We start from the raw sequence: 13,791 nt of genomic DNA, 5'->3' as shown, positions 1-13,791 counted from the left end.
GGAGCCGAGTTTAATTAGGGGCATCAATCACCAGGCGGGCCGTGCGGGAGGCAAAGGAATGTGGCCCCAGCATGGGCACCGAGGCCTGGCCATCCCCCTCCCTGCCCTGCCCTGCCCTGCCCTGCCGGCAGTCACAGCCCTAAGTAAGCATGGTGCCCGTCGGTGCCACCTCCTTCCCCAGCCATGGTGGGGTGGGGCCTCTACCCAGCCTGCAGCCCTGGGGGCGCCTAGGTCTGAGGCCCCCACCATCTCTTTCACTGTGCCTACATCCCCCCTTCCCCACCTGGGCTCCCCCGAGCAGTACTCTGACTACTGAGGACGTGGGCACGCAGATCCCTTGCTGTCTCAACCTTGACTCTGTCTTGACCAGACCACAGTGCCTGGAGGTGTCCTTTCGACTGCAGCCTCGGTCTTTTCGCTCCCAGCCTTCACTGCAGACCCTTCCTCCTAGCACCACGCCTAGGCTCCTTCCCACCTTCCCAGCTGGCTCATCTCCAGGGTCTGTACTGGTTCACAGGTTCTGGGGCGAGGACTCTACCGGGTGAGGACTGCCTAGGCCCAACCGGCGCTGGAGGGGACCACTCCTGCTACAACCAGCGGGCCACATCATGGGACCGCTAGACCCAGAAGGCCCACCACCGGCTCTCTGGTTGGTGATGCCCCAGGCCCACAGCAAGCAGAGAGAGCTTGGCGCCTCTGTCTTGGAGGAGGGAAGACGAGAAACGGCCAGGCTCCTCTGACGGTGCAGTTACACTGGCTTGAGTTCCCTCCTGGGGCCCCCTGGGCAGGTGGGCGGCCTCTAGCCTTGGGAAACGTGGTGCACGCAGATGCCAACACACACGGACCTCGCTTCAAAAGGGGGGACTGTGAAAGGCAGCTGTGAGCTCGGCTTTGGGCCACCTCGGTCCCCAGCCTCACCACCCTCACCCTGGGCCTCTCTGCAGGGGCCTCGCAGGGCCCGGGGAGCTGGTGAAGACTGACTGCCCCGCTGGATGGATGGTGGGTGATGGCCCTGTCCACCCGGGGGGCAACTCCTTGCATGTGCGTTCTGGGGGCCAGGCCACAGCTGAGAGAACAAAGGAGAGTGAGCTCTGGCAGGAAGAGAGCGGCCAGGAGGACAGGAAGGGGCAGGCTGAGCGGCACAGTGAGGCCTGGGTGCTATCCGCCCACGTGAGGGTCATGGTTCCCAGCAGGCTCTCGGCCGTTCTCGCTCTGAGCAGGCACTGCCACCCGGGCTGCAGACACCAGCCACAAAACTGCAACCTTCACTGCTCTGGCGTCCTTTGTGCCCCAGATTCGGTACAGGCCTCAGCCAGAGTGGTAAGCTGGCATTCTGCCTTGGGACGCTGACCTGCACCTGCCCATCCCATCCGGCACCCGCCACTGCTCACGCCTCCGCCCTTGCCCATTTATCAAGCGAGCCTATCAGGTCATCTCCGGGATGGGCCCAGGGGTCACAGCCACATCCCCAGGGGTGGCCTGGAAGCTTGCCCCGGTGCCGAGTCCACGAGGGTGAATAACGCCGCTTCCCAGGGACCTGGGTGGCTCCCGCCGAGCCTGAGAATGTGTTCTGTACACACGCTGCTATCGATGGGGTGCTGCCGACTTCCCTGTGAGCCTGGGGGCCTGCCCTCCTGTCCGATCATGGTACCACCTTGAGACTGTCCAACCCTCCCCTCACTCTGGCTCCCCGACTCTGTCAGTCCTCTGGTTACAGAGCAGCCAGGAGGCCCTGCGGTTCGGGTCCCGATTCCTCAGTCATCTGCAGGGCAAAGGCCACACCTGGCCGGCAGCAAAGGCAGCCAGCCCGGGGCCTCACTTCCAGAGAGATGCACATGGTTCAGGACAACCTCGAGACCCTTAGAGAGTCCGGAGAGCCGAAACACGCTTTAGTGACTCCGCGGAGAGAAGGAAAGAAGGCCAGCAAGTGACCCTCAGAAGGGCTGAGAGCGCCGCTCACACATCCCAGCCCAGAAAGACTTCTCTGGGGGAATCCCCAGTGGGGCAGTGGCCAGAATGGGCCCGAGTGTCCCACTGACCCCGCCACAGGCTGTCACCACTGGGCGCCCTAGCCGGGAGCACTGAGTCACGTCGGGGGGGAATCACACCATGGCCGGGCCCCAGGGATTGGCCTGGCGATACCGCGACGGTGGGGGAGGACAGGCATGCGTCCCAGGCCAGCTGTGCCTCGGGGGCAGGCCAACTGGAAGGCGTGGAAAATCAGCCATTTCCTCCACCTGAAGGAGCCCCTGAGGACAGCAGCGGCAACTGGCAGACAGCAGTCGGCATCTGCCCCGTGGCTTTGGCCAGGGTTCCACCGGGGAAATGTGAAAAACAAAGTCGTCTCTTTTTTGGGGGGCAGGGGAGGGGGCTAGGGGAGAGAAAAACAATCTTCTCAGACGCTCAAAGCACGAAAACAAGTGGAAAACGATCAGTCTGGTTTTCCATAAGTCAAAACAAGAGGATCACGTTCCCAGACTCGGCGGGAAATGCCCTTGCTCTCCTCCCCGCCTGGTGCCCGGGCACTGAGGCCAGCCCCCGGTGGTCGGAGGCCCCAGGTTGCCGAGGGCAGGCGGCGAGCGGTGGGCACTGAGTGAGGAGACCTGAGCCCCGGTCCAGCACTGAGCCCCACGCCCTTCTAGCTCATCACCCCTGGGTGAGCGGACACTCACTGCGACACGTGGGTGATGGGCGCCAGCAGGGTCTCCCCTTCCAGGTCCAGGTCCTCGGCAAAGCTGTTGGTTCTCGTGAAATGGGCCGTGCTCACTTCCAGCAGCGTGGGGCTCTTTTTCACTGTGGGCAAAGATGCGGGACAGCACGTCAGGCTTCCATGGAAGGCTTGATGGCAGAGGGGGCCCAGGGTTGCTCAGAGCTGAGATGCTCGCCCCAAGCTGCTACCCTGGCTGTGGGGCGGACCTGTGCCCCTGGAGCCTTCCCACAGACGGGTAAGATATCTACTCCCAGGGCTGGGTGAGGAGCGCAGATGGCGTACGAAGCCTCGGCACGGAGGACTGGCGGGGGCGGGGGGGACCGACGGCCCCCGCGCGCCTGAGGCCACAGTGGTCAAGGAGCAGTTGAGAGCCGATGACACCCCTCAGCGTGAGGACTGTGCCTGGGCTGAGCTCAGGTGTCTGGGCCTCTCCCCAGGTTCACACCAGACGTTCAGGTCAAGAATAGAACACAGCTGCCAAGCACAGGTCTGCTAAGACACTGACTCTCATCCCCACGCTGTCACTGTCACGTGGCTGGATGGCTTTCGATGCATCCGTGAAGACCCTGGGTGGTAGGGCTCCTGCTCACAGAGCGTCGCAAGCCGGGGAGGAAGGGGCAGCCACAGAGCTCCTGGCCCCTCGCGTCCGCCACCCGCACCCTGAGGGAGGCACAGGAACCACCCCGACGGCTGGTGTTGGCATTCAGACTCCCGGGCCCACCCGCAGTGAGCAGGTGCTGGTGTTCCGGGCTGACTGAGAATAATTACCAGTCCCCTGGTTTTCAATCTGGACCTTTTTAATTTTTCCATTTAAAGTTTTTGTTGTAAAATAACGAATTACTTGTAAAAAGGGACACAGCTCAAAGACTCCTGAAGGCCTTCCTTCCCCGAGGTCATCAGCGTTAGCCGCCAACTAGATTCCCAGCTCATCCCTCTGCTCACGAGAGCAGCTGACACCCGGTGGGACTTGCACTTACACACACGTGACGGCTCTGTTCCTGTCACTGCAATGCGCCCATCTCATTTTTCTACAGGTATTTAGACATGGATCTAAGTCTTATTTTAGTAATTGCGTAACAGTCCGTAGCTTAGATCTACCACAGTTAACTCAGCCATTCCACGTGTGACGGACATTTGGTTCCATTAGCTTTAAGCCGCTACTTTAAGACGATGACGCACCCATCCATCTTTACGAAAACCTGACATATTGAGGCAGGGGAGAGGGTGCTTCCTTGGTAAGTTTAGTAGGTGTGGCTGGATTGTTTTCCCAAGAAGTCGTATCAATTAGGCTCCAGCAGTAGTGTGTGTGCATGCCACCCTCTCCACATCCATGTCCGCACAGGCCTTTGGCAGCCTTTGCTGGGCCCGTCACGTGTAGACGAAGACGGGCATGGTGCCTTTCCTTCTATGCTGGATGCCCCTTGTGGCTCGGAGGCTATTTGGTTTTCCTCTTGTGGGATTATCTGTTCTTATCCTTTGCTCACTTCTGTCCGTCAATTTGTAGGAATTTTTTTTTCTATGCTCGAGATAATTAACCCGTTACATGTGAGGCACAGGTATGTCCCCCAGTCTATCTTTGGTGTTTTTACCTTAATTATGGTTGTTTTGTCACAGAACATTTTTTATGATTTTGAAGCGATACCTATCTTTTGCTTTTTGAAAGAGAAAGGATTCCCCACCCCAAAGTAGTACAACCATCTCCTAAATATAAACGTATGAGTGTGTGTAAATTTTAATACATTTAGCACGTACCCCTCACAGTGTAGGAGATCATCAACAATCAGAAAATGAAAATGTAAAGGTATTGTATGCAGTCCTACTGAAAAAACAAAAATGAAACACAAACTATAAATTCTCTTCAAGAAGACACAGGAGAGAGTCTCTGGATTTGATACCAAAAGCTCAGTCTGTGAGCAGAAAAAAATGGAAAAACTGGACTTTATCAAAATTAAAAGCATTTGCTCTGTAAAAGACACTGCGAAGGGAATGAAAAGACAAGTCATAGACTTGGAGAAAATGTTTACATGTCACTTGTCTGGTCAAGGACTTTGATCCAGAATATGTAAGGAACTGTGGCAACTTGACAAGACAGCTAACAGCCCAGTTTTTAAAATGGATTACTAACGAGCTCATGGAAAGATGGTCAGTTCAACCAATGCCAGTAGTTGTTAGGGAAATGCAAATTCAGTCCACAGTGAGCTGCCACTATACCCACGGTAGAATGACTAAAATTTTTAAATGGCTTCAGTTTTGGATATTTGGCAAAGAATAAGGTTAGAGCCTTACTTTTCACTTTACGTCAAGAAAAGAAAAAAGGCGGCAAAGCCTGACAATACCATGTGCTCGTGAAGATGCAGAGCAACTAGAACTTTTACGTGTTGCTGGTGGGAATGCAAAATGGTGCGGCCATGTTGGAAGAGGGTTTGGTGTTTTCTCATAAAGTTCAACATACATTTATCTTGTGACGCATTGGTCCCTGTCCCAGTTATTTACCCAAGCGAACTGAAGATTTACATTCAGAAAAACCTGTACGTAAGTGTGTATCGCAATCTTGCTCACAGCTGCCCCAACCAGGAAACAACTAAGATGCGCTTCAGTAGGTGAATGGATAAACTGTGGTACATCCACACAATGGGATTCCATCCAGCCATCAAAGACAGGAACTAACGGTTCACGCGTGCAACAACGCAGATGAGTCGCAAATGCATTTCGCTAAGCAGTGAAAGAAGCCAGATGCAAAAGGCTACGTATTATATGATTCCATTTATAGGACATTCTGGAAAAGGCAAAACTACAGGGACATAAAACAGATCAATGGCTGCTAGTGTTTAGAGGAGGGGGAGTACTTGACTTCAAAAGAGTTGCACAATGGAATTTTTCGGGCTATGGAACTTCTCTGTATGATGTTGTGGTGGTAGGTACATGGCTCCAGGCATTTGTCAAAACCCATAGAACTGTACATCTCCAAGAGTAAATTTTACTATATGCAACCCCCCCGCTCCCCGCCAAATAAGCCTGTTGGAGGATCCAGGATGGAAAGCATGCTGTCACGAGTGCATTCCGTATTACGAATACGTAACATAGCACTAAAAGGAGAGGGGAAGAAGAAGCTGGCCTGTGAAGTGTTGGGAAACAATCTTCTGATTGGATATGTTTAAAGTAAAAAAAAAAAAAAAAAAAAAAAACTGTCATAAACACAGTATTCTAGTTGGTAAGTTTGTTTCTCATAGGGGTACTACAGGTACACTTGAGTTAAATAAGTGAATAATTATAGATGATGGGAGCCAGGATTCTCAATGTCAGAAAAAAAGTAACAAACAGAGTCAGGGGGTGATGAACGAACCCTGTGGTCAGAAATATCAGTATGAACTTACATTTAGTTTAAAATAGACACAAATAAATACAGATGTACGTGTACACTTGGCTTATTCACATACATACATTTCCTAGCTCTGTCCGCTGAGAGGCCCTAGAAGCAGTGACCAACTGTGGAGCAATGAGCACCTAGTGCCCAGATCCTGGTTTCTAAATCCCATTCTCCAGGAAAAGGAACCAGGGCTCTCTGATAGAATGGTGATTCTAGGGCTAGGGCAGTGGAAATATAAGATAAGCCTGAAGTATTGTCTAGTGTTAGAAAGGAAAGAAACGCTCAAAAATAAATAAATGAGAAGGATGAGGGCATATCAAATGGACACAGGAACTAACCCAAAAGAACTGTCAATCCAGTGACCAAAGCTAAAACAATTTGAGCAACAAAATAAATAATATTAAAAATATTATACAGAATCCTATCAAACATTTAGAGAAGAGCTAACACCCATCCTTCTCAAACTCTTCCAAAATATAGCAGAGGGAGGAACACTCCCCAACTCATTCTACGAGGTCACCATCACCCTGATACCAAAACCAGACAAAGATGTCACAAAAAAAACTACAGGCCAATATCACTGGTGAACATAGATGCAAAAATCCTCAACGAAATACTAGCAAACAGAATCCAACAGCACATTAAAAGGATCATACACCATGATCAAGTAGGGTTTATCCCAGGAATGCAAGGATTCTTCAATACACGCAAATCAATCAGTGTGATAGACCATATTGACAAATTGAAGGAGAAAACCCATATAATCATCTCAATAGATGAAAAGGCTTCTGACAAAATTCAACACCCATTTATGGCAAAAACCCTCCAGAAAGTAGGCACAGAGGGAACTTACCTCAACATAATAAAGGCCATATATGACAATCCCACAGCCAACATCATTCTCAGTGGTGAAAAACTGAAACCATTTCCACTAAGATCAGGAACAAGACAAGGTTGCCCACTCTCACCACTATTATTCAACATAGTTGTGGAAGTTTTAGCCACAGTAATCAGAGAAGAAACAGAAATAAAAGGAATCCAAGTCGGAAAAGAAGCAACATTGTCACTGTTTGCAGATGACATGATACTATACACAGAGAATCCTAAAGATGCTACCAGAAAACTGCTAGACCTAGTCAATGAATCTGGTCAAGTAGCAGGATACAAAATTAATGCACAGAAATCTCTTGCATTCCTATACACTAATGATGGAAAATCTGAAAGAGAAATTAAGGAAACACTCCCATTTACCACTGCAACAAAAAGAATAAAACACCTAGGAATAAACCTACCAAGGAGACAAAAGACCTGTATGCAGAAAACTATAAGACGATGAAAGAAATTAAGGATGATACAAACAGATGGAGAGAGGTACCATGTTCTTGGATTGGAGTAATCAACATTGTGAAAATGACTATACTACCCAAAGCAATCTACGGATTCAATGCAGTCCCTATCAAACTAAAAATGGCATTTTCCACAGAACTAGAACAAAAAATTTCACAATTTGTATGGAAACACAAAATACCCCGACTAGCCAAAGCAATCTTGAGAAAGGAAAACGGAGCTGGAGGAATCAGGCTCCCTGACTTCAGACTATACTACAAAGCTACAGTAATCAAGACAGTATGGTACTGGCACAAAAACAGATATACAGATCAATGGAACAGGATAGAAAGCCCAGAGATAAACCCATGCACCTACGGTCACCTTGTTTTAGATAAAGGAGGCAAGAATGTACAATGGAGAAAAGACAGCCTCTTCAGTAAGTGGTGCTGGGAAAACTGGACAGCTACATGTAAAAGAATGAAATTAGAACACTCCCTAACACCATACACAAAAGTAAACTGAAAATGGATTAAAGACCTAAATGTGAGGCCAGACACTATAAAATTCTTAGAGGAAAACATAGAAAGGACACTCTATGACATAAATCACAGGAAGATCCTTTTTGACCCACCTCCTGGAGAAATGGAAATAAAAACAAAAATAAGTGGGACCTAATGAAACTTAAAAGCTTTTGCACAGCAAAGGAAACCATAAACAAGACGAAAAGACAACCCTCAGAATGGGAGAAAATATTTGCAAACAAAGCAACTGACAAAGAATTAATCTCCAAAATATACAAGCAGCTCATGCAGCTCAATATCAAATAAAACAAACAATCCAATCCAAAAATGAGCAGAAGACCTAAATAGACATTTCCCCAAAGAAGATACACAGATTGCCAACAAACACATGAAAGGATGCTCAACATCACTAATCATTAGAGAAACGCAAATCAAAACTACAATGAGGTATCACCTCCCAGCAGTCAGAATGGCCATCATCAAAAAATCTACAAACGATAAATGCTGGAGAGAGTGTGGAGAAAAGGGAACCCTCTTGCACTGGTGGTGGGAATGTAAATTGATACAGCCACTATGGAGAACAGTATGGAGGTTCCTTAAAAAACTAAACACAGAACCACCATGTGACCCAGCAATCCCACTCCTGGGCATATACCCTGAGAAAACCACAATTCAAAAAGAGTCATGTACCACAATGTTCATTGCAGCTCTATTTGTAATAGCCAGGGCATGGAAGCATTGTAAGTGTCCATCGACGGACGAATGGATGAAGAAGATGTAGCACATATATACAATGGAATATGACTCAGCCATAAAAAGAAACGAAATTGAGTTATTTGTAGTGAGGTGGATGGACGTAGAGACTGTCATACAGAGTGAAGTAAGTCAGAAAGAGAAAAACAAATACCGTATGCTAACGCATATATATGGAATCTAAAAAAAAAAAAAAGGTTCTGAAGAACCTAGGGGCAGGACAGGAATAAAGACGCAGACATAGAGAATGGACTCGCGGACACGGGGAAGGGGAAGGGGAAGGGTAAGCTGGGACGCAGTGAGAGAGTGGAATGGATATATATACACTACCAAACGTAAAACAGATAGCTAGTGGGAAGCAGCCACATAGCACAGGGAGATCAGCTCGGTGCTCTGTGTCCACCTGGAGGGGTGGGATAGGGAGTGTGGGAGGGAGGCTCAAGAGGGAGGAGATATGGGGATGTATGTATATGTATAGCTGATTCACTTTGTTATTACAGCAGAACCTAAGACACCACTGTGAAGCTATTATACTCCAAAGAAGATGTTATAAAAAAAAAGACTTCAACAGGAAAAGAAAAAAAATATTATGCAAAATACTAGTATTAGATTATAGCTCAAAAAAATAAATATTCCTGAGTCCATACTGATATAAATCAACAGATAATTGGAAGAGAGGGATAAATCTTCCTTATAGAAGAATTCCAGATAATAAATGTAGAAAGACTGAGGAAAAAAAACCACCATTAGAACACCACAGTGATATTTGCTACAGGCAAGATCCAGGGATGAATGCTAAAATTAGTAGGTGAAACTTTAACGAGAAACTTCAAAGTATCTCCTCTCAAATATTTATTCATTGCTGTGGTGGTTTTAACATATGTTCACCAATGCTTTGATATTCTCTCATGCAGGAGGTAGACCGTAACTCCCCTCCCCTTGGGTGTGGGCAGGGCTTGGTGACCCCCTTCTCATGACTAGACTGGAAAGGGAAAAATACTAAATAAGGCTGGCTGACGCCACCTTAACCAAGTGGGTCAAGGTTAACACTACCAGTGACAAACCATGTTGATGTCATGTACCCTGATATGGTGCAATGAGAAAAGCACCTCACTTCTGTGGCATTCTTCCCCCCAAACCCGTAACACCAGTCTAATCCTGAGAAAACAGTGACAAACCCAAACCGAGGGACACTGACGCCTGACTAGTATTCCTCAAAAGGGTCAAGGTCGGGGCTTCCCTGGTGGCGCAGTGGTTGGGAGTCTGCCTGCCGATGCAGGGGACACGGGTTCGTGCCCCGGTCCGGGAAGATCCCACGTGCCGCGGAGCAGCTGGGCCCGTGAGCCATGGCCGCTGAGCCTGCGCGTCCGGAGCCTGTGCTCCGCAACGGGAGAGGCCACAACAGTGAGAGGCCCGCGTACAGCAAAAAAAAAAAAAAAAAAATGTGTCAAGGTCATGAGGAACAAGGAGGGACCAAGATTTGGCTTCACGGATCAGAGGAGACTAAGCAGACCTGACTAAATGCAACGATGGATCCTGGGACAGAAAAAGGACATTAGTAGTTAAACTGGAAAAATCCAGGTAAATTAACTAAGCTGTAGCTTAACTACTAGTACTGCCGAGTGTTCATTTCTTAGTGTTGCTAACTGTACCATGGTTTTATAAGATGCTAACATTAGGGGAAGCTGGTGAGAGTACCAAAAAAGCTGTACTATTTTTGTCTCTTCTGTAAAAAAAAAAAAAGCCTGTATACAGTAGTACAAAAAATTTTTAGTACGTAATTAAGGACATACAAGAACTCTAAGGAGAAATTATAAAACCTTAACAAGCAACATTCGAGAAGACATAAATAATGGAGAAATAGCTTTTGTTCCATTGACTAGAGGACCCAATAGTGAAAAGATTCTCCCCGAATCTTAATAAAAATCCCACGGTTTCTGTGTCGGAACCTTGGCAAGCTGATTCTAAAATTGCTCTGGAAGTGCAAAAAGCCAAGAATCCACAAAATTCTTGAACAGCAACAAGGTAGGAGAACTTGCTCTACCAGACATCGGTACCTCTTACAAAGTAGCAGTCATTAAGGTGGTGTGGGGCTAACACAGCAAGAGACAAACAGCCCAAGGGGACAGGGTTGACGGTCCAGAAATAGCCCCCACACATCTGGATGCTTGCTGTGTATAAGGGGTGGCCTGCACACAGTGGGAGGAGGAAGTTCAGGGATCGCTGGCTGTCCACATGGGAAGAAGGCTGACTTGGACCCTTACCTCACACCATACATCAACATTTCATTCTTGGCATTCCAGGCAATTGAAGGCTAATGGAGAGAAGTAAAACTCTTAAGGCTTTCCGACTGAATCTAAAAGAATATATTCATGACCTCAGGGTTTGGAAGGATTTTCTAAAATGCAAGCAGTAACCATAAAGGAAAACACTGATTAATTTAACTACATTAAAACAGAGTCCTAGTCACCAAACAACACATCTAAGAGTACAAAGGCAGCCACAGAAGAAGAGTGCCCACCAAATATAAAGAATTCCTGCAAATCAATAAGACAAATGTTAGCAACTTAATGCAAAAGGGGGCGACGGACAAGCACATCGCAGAAGAGGAATCCAAGTGGCTGATGAACACGTGGAAAGGTGTTGTGACTGACCGGCAATCAGAGAGATGTAAATAAACTCAGGGAGCTCGCAGCCCATGGGGGCGAGGGCCGACTTCCAGCAGGAAACCGCACAGACATTACTTAGTCACACCCTGGAGAAGGGCTCCGAGGGAAGGGCTGTTTGCCCGTGACATTCTCGGAGAGCACAGGAAAGTGACGGGTAAGTCTTGAAGAATGCGTGTGCATTCAAAGGCTCTCAGGTCTGGGACCTGGCGGGAACATTTACAGCCCCCAGTTTAGAGACTCGGGGCTAAGATTCAAGTACCCTGGGTTACACTACTCAGCCGTCAAGTGACAGAGCTAGAACTTCATCCAGGACTCAAATGTTCTTTCAAAAAAAAAAAAAAAGGAAAGGAAAAACGAGCACAAATACATATTTCTACGTCTGCATCACTTGTATACAGAAGGAAGGAACAGCAGAGCGGTGGCTGGAAAGTGGGACTGCTTTCCAAACATCCGAGATGACAAGTGCTATCTCCAAAGCCCCAGGGCCAAGGGTGAGCCACCTGACCCCTGACAAAGGCCCAGCCCTGGTGTTTTAGGAAATTAAAGTATGCACATCAGTCGGCTGCTGGGAGCGGGTGGGGCCTGCACCTGCCAGAAAAGAGCGTGTGACGTTTGGTTTCATCCTGGGAACGGCACAGAGGGTCCCCGCGGCAAGGGGCAGAGACAGGGGCTCCACAGGTTGGTTTCTCCAAGTCAACAGGAATGGCACTGCTTTGCCCAGCTTCTGTGTCAGAGACTGTGGGGTATGCCTCCCCCCACCGCAGGCAGGCTGCAGACCCTCCCCGTTACCCAGCTGCAGTCACAGCCTGGTCAGGCCCCTGCAAGAAGGCACAGGGAGCATGGCAGGGGCTGGGGGGTAGATGTGAATCCCTGGCAGACACAGTGGCGTGCTGCCCCTTCGGGCAAAGCTCTGTGCTAAGTGCTGTGTCCCAAGAGACCTGGCTTGTCATCCCCAACTTCAAGGAGACTGAGATGGGTGTTTTACAAAGATGTGCAAAAACCCACAGCCCTGGCCTCGCAAGTGCAGAGCGGGCCGAGCCCACGGTGGACTCATCGGGGCAACTCATCTGGACACCCGGGCCCCGAGGAGGGCACCGGAGCTACGCTAGGTGAGCCGTCTGGAGTGCCAGACCTTGGGAAAAAGAGCACTGCATCCTGGCGACAACGAAGCCACACTTTCCTAAGACAATCCCAGTTGTCAATGCTTTAATTCCTTGGCTGCCTTTGCCTTGTGAAGGCCAGAATCTGGGCCTAAGTTTTCAAGGGCAGAACAAAACAATTTTGTTTTCTAGGAAAATGGGAGGTCTGGGATGGCGAACGCAGCCTCTGGCGTGGCGACTACCACAGCTGGAGACACCGGCTGCCAAGCCTCACCCTCTCTCCAGAGAACAGGAACCAAACAGCGCAGCATGTTTCCTTCCAGCCAGTGGCCCTGCTTAGCAGGGTGATTTGAAAATATGGGCACAGAAAAAAGACTGGAAGGAAACTGATCAAAATATTAACGGTTTGTCTTTAGGTGAAGAGACCGGATGATTTCCATCTCCTTCCTTACTGCGTCCTATCTCGGGTGGTACTTTCTCAGGTCAGGAAACAGTGTTTTGTGGAAGTCTCCCACGTCTGGGCCTTGCCCCGTCCCACGGTCCCGCACATCTCGTCCTGGAGTGACATCAGAGTATGTCGGAGCATCCTTTGTCCTTCCACCTGGCCTGGAACTGCCCGCATGCCTCAACAGAGCCCTCTCCGACCACGAACGTCCCCAAAACCTGCTCCCAGGAGCACCTGGTCTCACTTCTTTCGAGTCTCCATCGAGCCCCTGCCCCCTGCCTATTCCAGCAAGTCCAGCTTATCCCCAACACTGGGACACACTTGGCTTCCACCAGATGCACGAAGGGAATTCCCATTTCCCCATTTGCTGCTTCAGTCATGAGCTCATCTCGTTGTCACAGCCACTCTGTGGGATGGCAGCTTTGATTCCCATTTCTAGACAAGCAAACAGGTTAAAAAGGCTAAAAACTCATGCTCTGGGTCACACAGACTAGGCCAGGACTTCAGCACCAAGTCAAACTTGCTGTAAGGCCCCAGCCCATCCCCACTGCCCTCTGCCCCCAGGAGAGTCCCCTCTGGTGTCTGGGTCTTCACCTAGCCCTCCCGCTGGTGACTGATTAAAATCCTGCCTAATCTCCCAGGTGTAACCCAAGTCCTTCACAAAGCTGTCCAAGGCTCTAGAGACTGTCCCCTCCTCTGGCTGGGTGCAGGGCTTATGTGTGCCTGGACCGCAGGTCTGTGCGTGTTCCTTGGCACGGGGACCTCGCCTTCCACCTCCCCCGTGTCCCTCTGGGGCCTGGTACAGGCGTGTTCCCCAAGCCAGCTCTCTCCACAGGGATGAACAGAAGCTGCCCCTGTCCTTCCCAAGTCAAAGCCCCTGCCCCCCCACCCGCCTCG

At 49.4% G+C, this 13,791-nt stretch overlaps 1 protein-coding gene across 1 annotated transcript in view; it reads right to left on the bottom strand.

Moving 5' to 3' along the window:
* Positions 1–13,791, bottom strand: part of KCNQ1 (potassium voltage-gated channel subfamily Q member 1) — a 364,926-nt gene that overhangs the window by 191,016 nt on the left and 160,119 nt on the right. The window contains exon 16 of the mRNA XM_024749215.1: positions 2,673–2,793. Coding sequence (XP_024604983.1) covers positions 2,673–2,793 — 121 coding nt within the window. The remainder of the gene's footprint in view (positions 1–2,672; positions 2,794–13,791) is intronic.

This window comes from Neophocaena asiaeorientalis, unplaced genomic scaffold, assembly GCF_003031525.2.
Source record: "Neophocaena asiaeorientalis asiaeorientalis breed wild unplaced genomic scaffold, Neophocaena_asiaeorientalis_V1.1 scaffold43, whole genome shotgun sequence".
NCBI classification, from domain to species: Eukaryota; Metazoa; Chordata; class Mammalia; order Artiodactyla; family Phocoenidae; genus Neophocaena; species Neophocaena asiaeorientalis.
The sequence above is the reverse complement of the archived record's forward strand: the minus strand, read 5'-3'. Positions and strand labels throughout refer to the sequence as shown.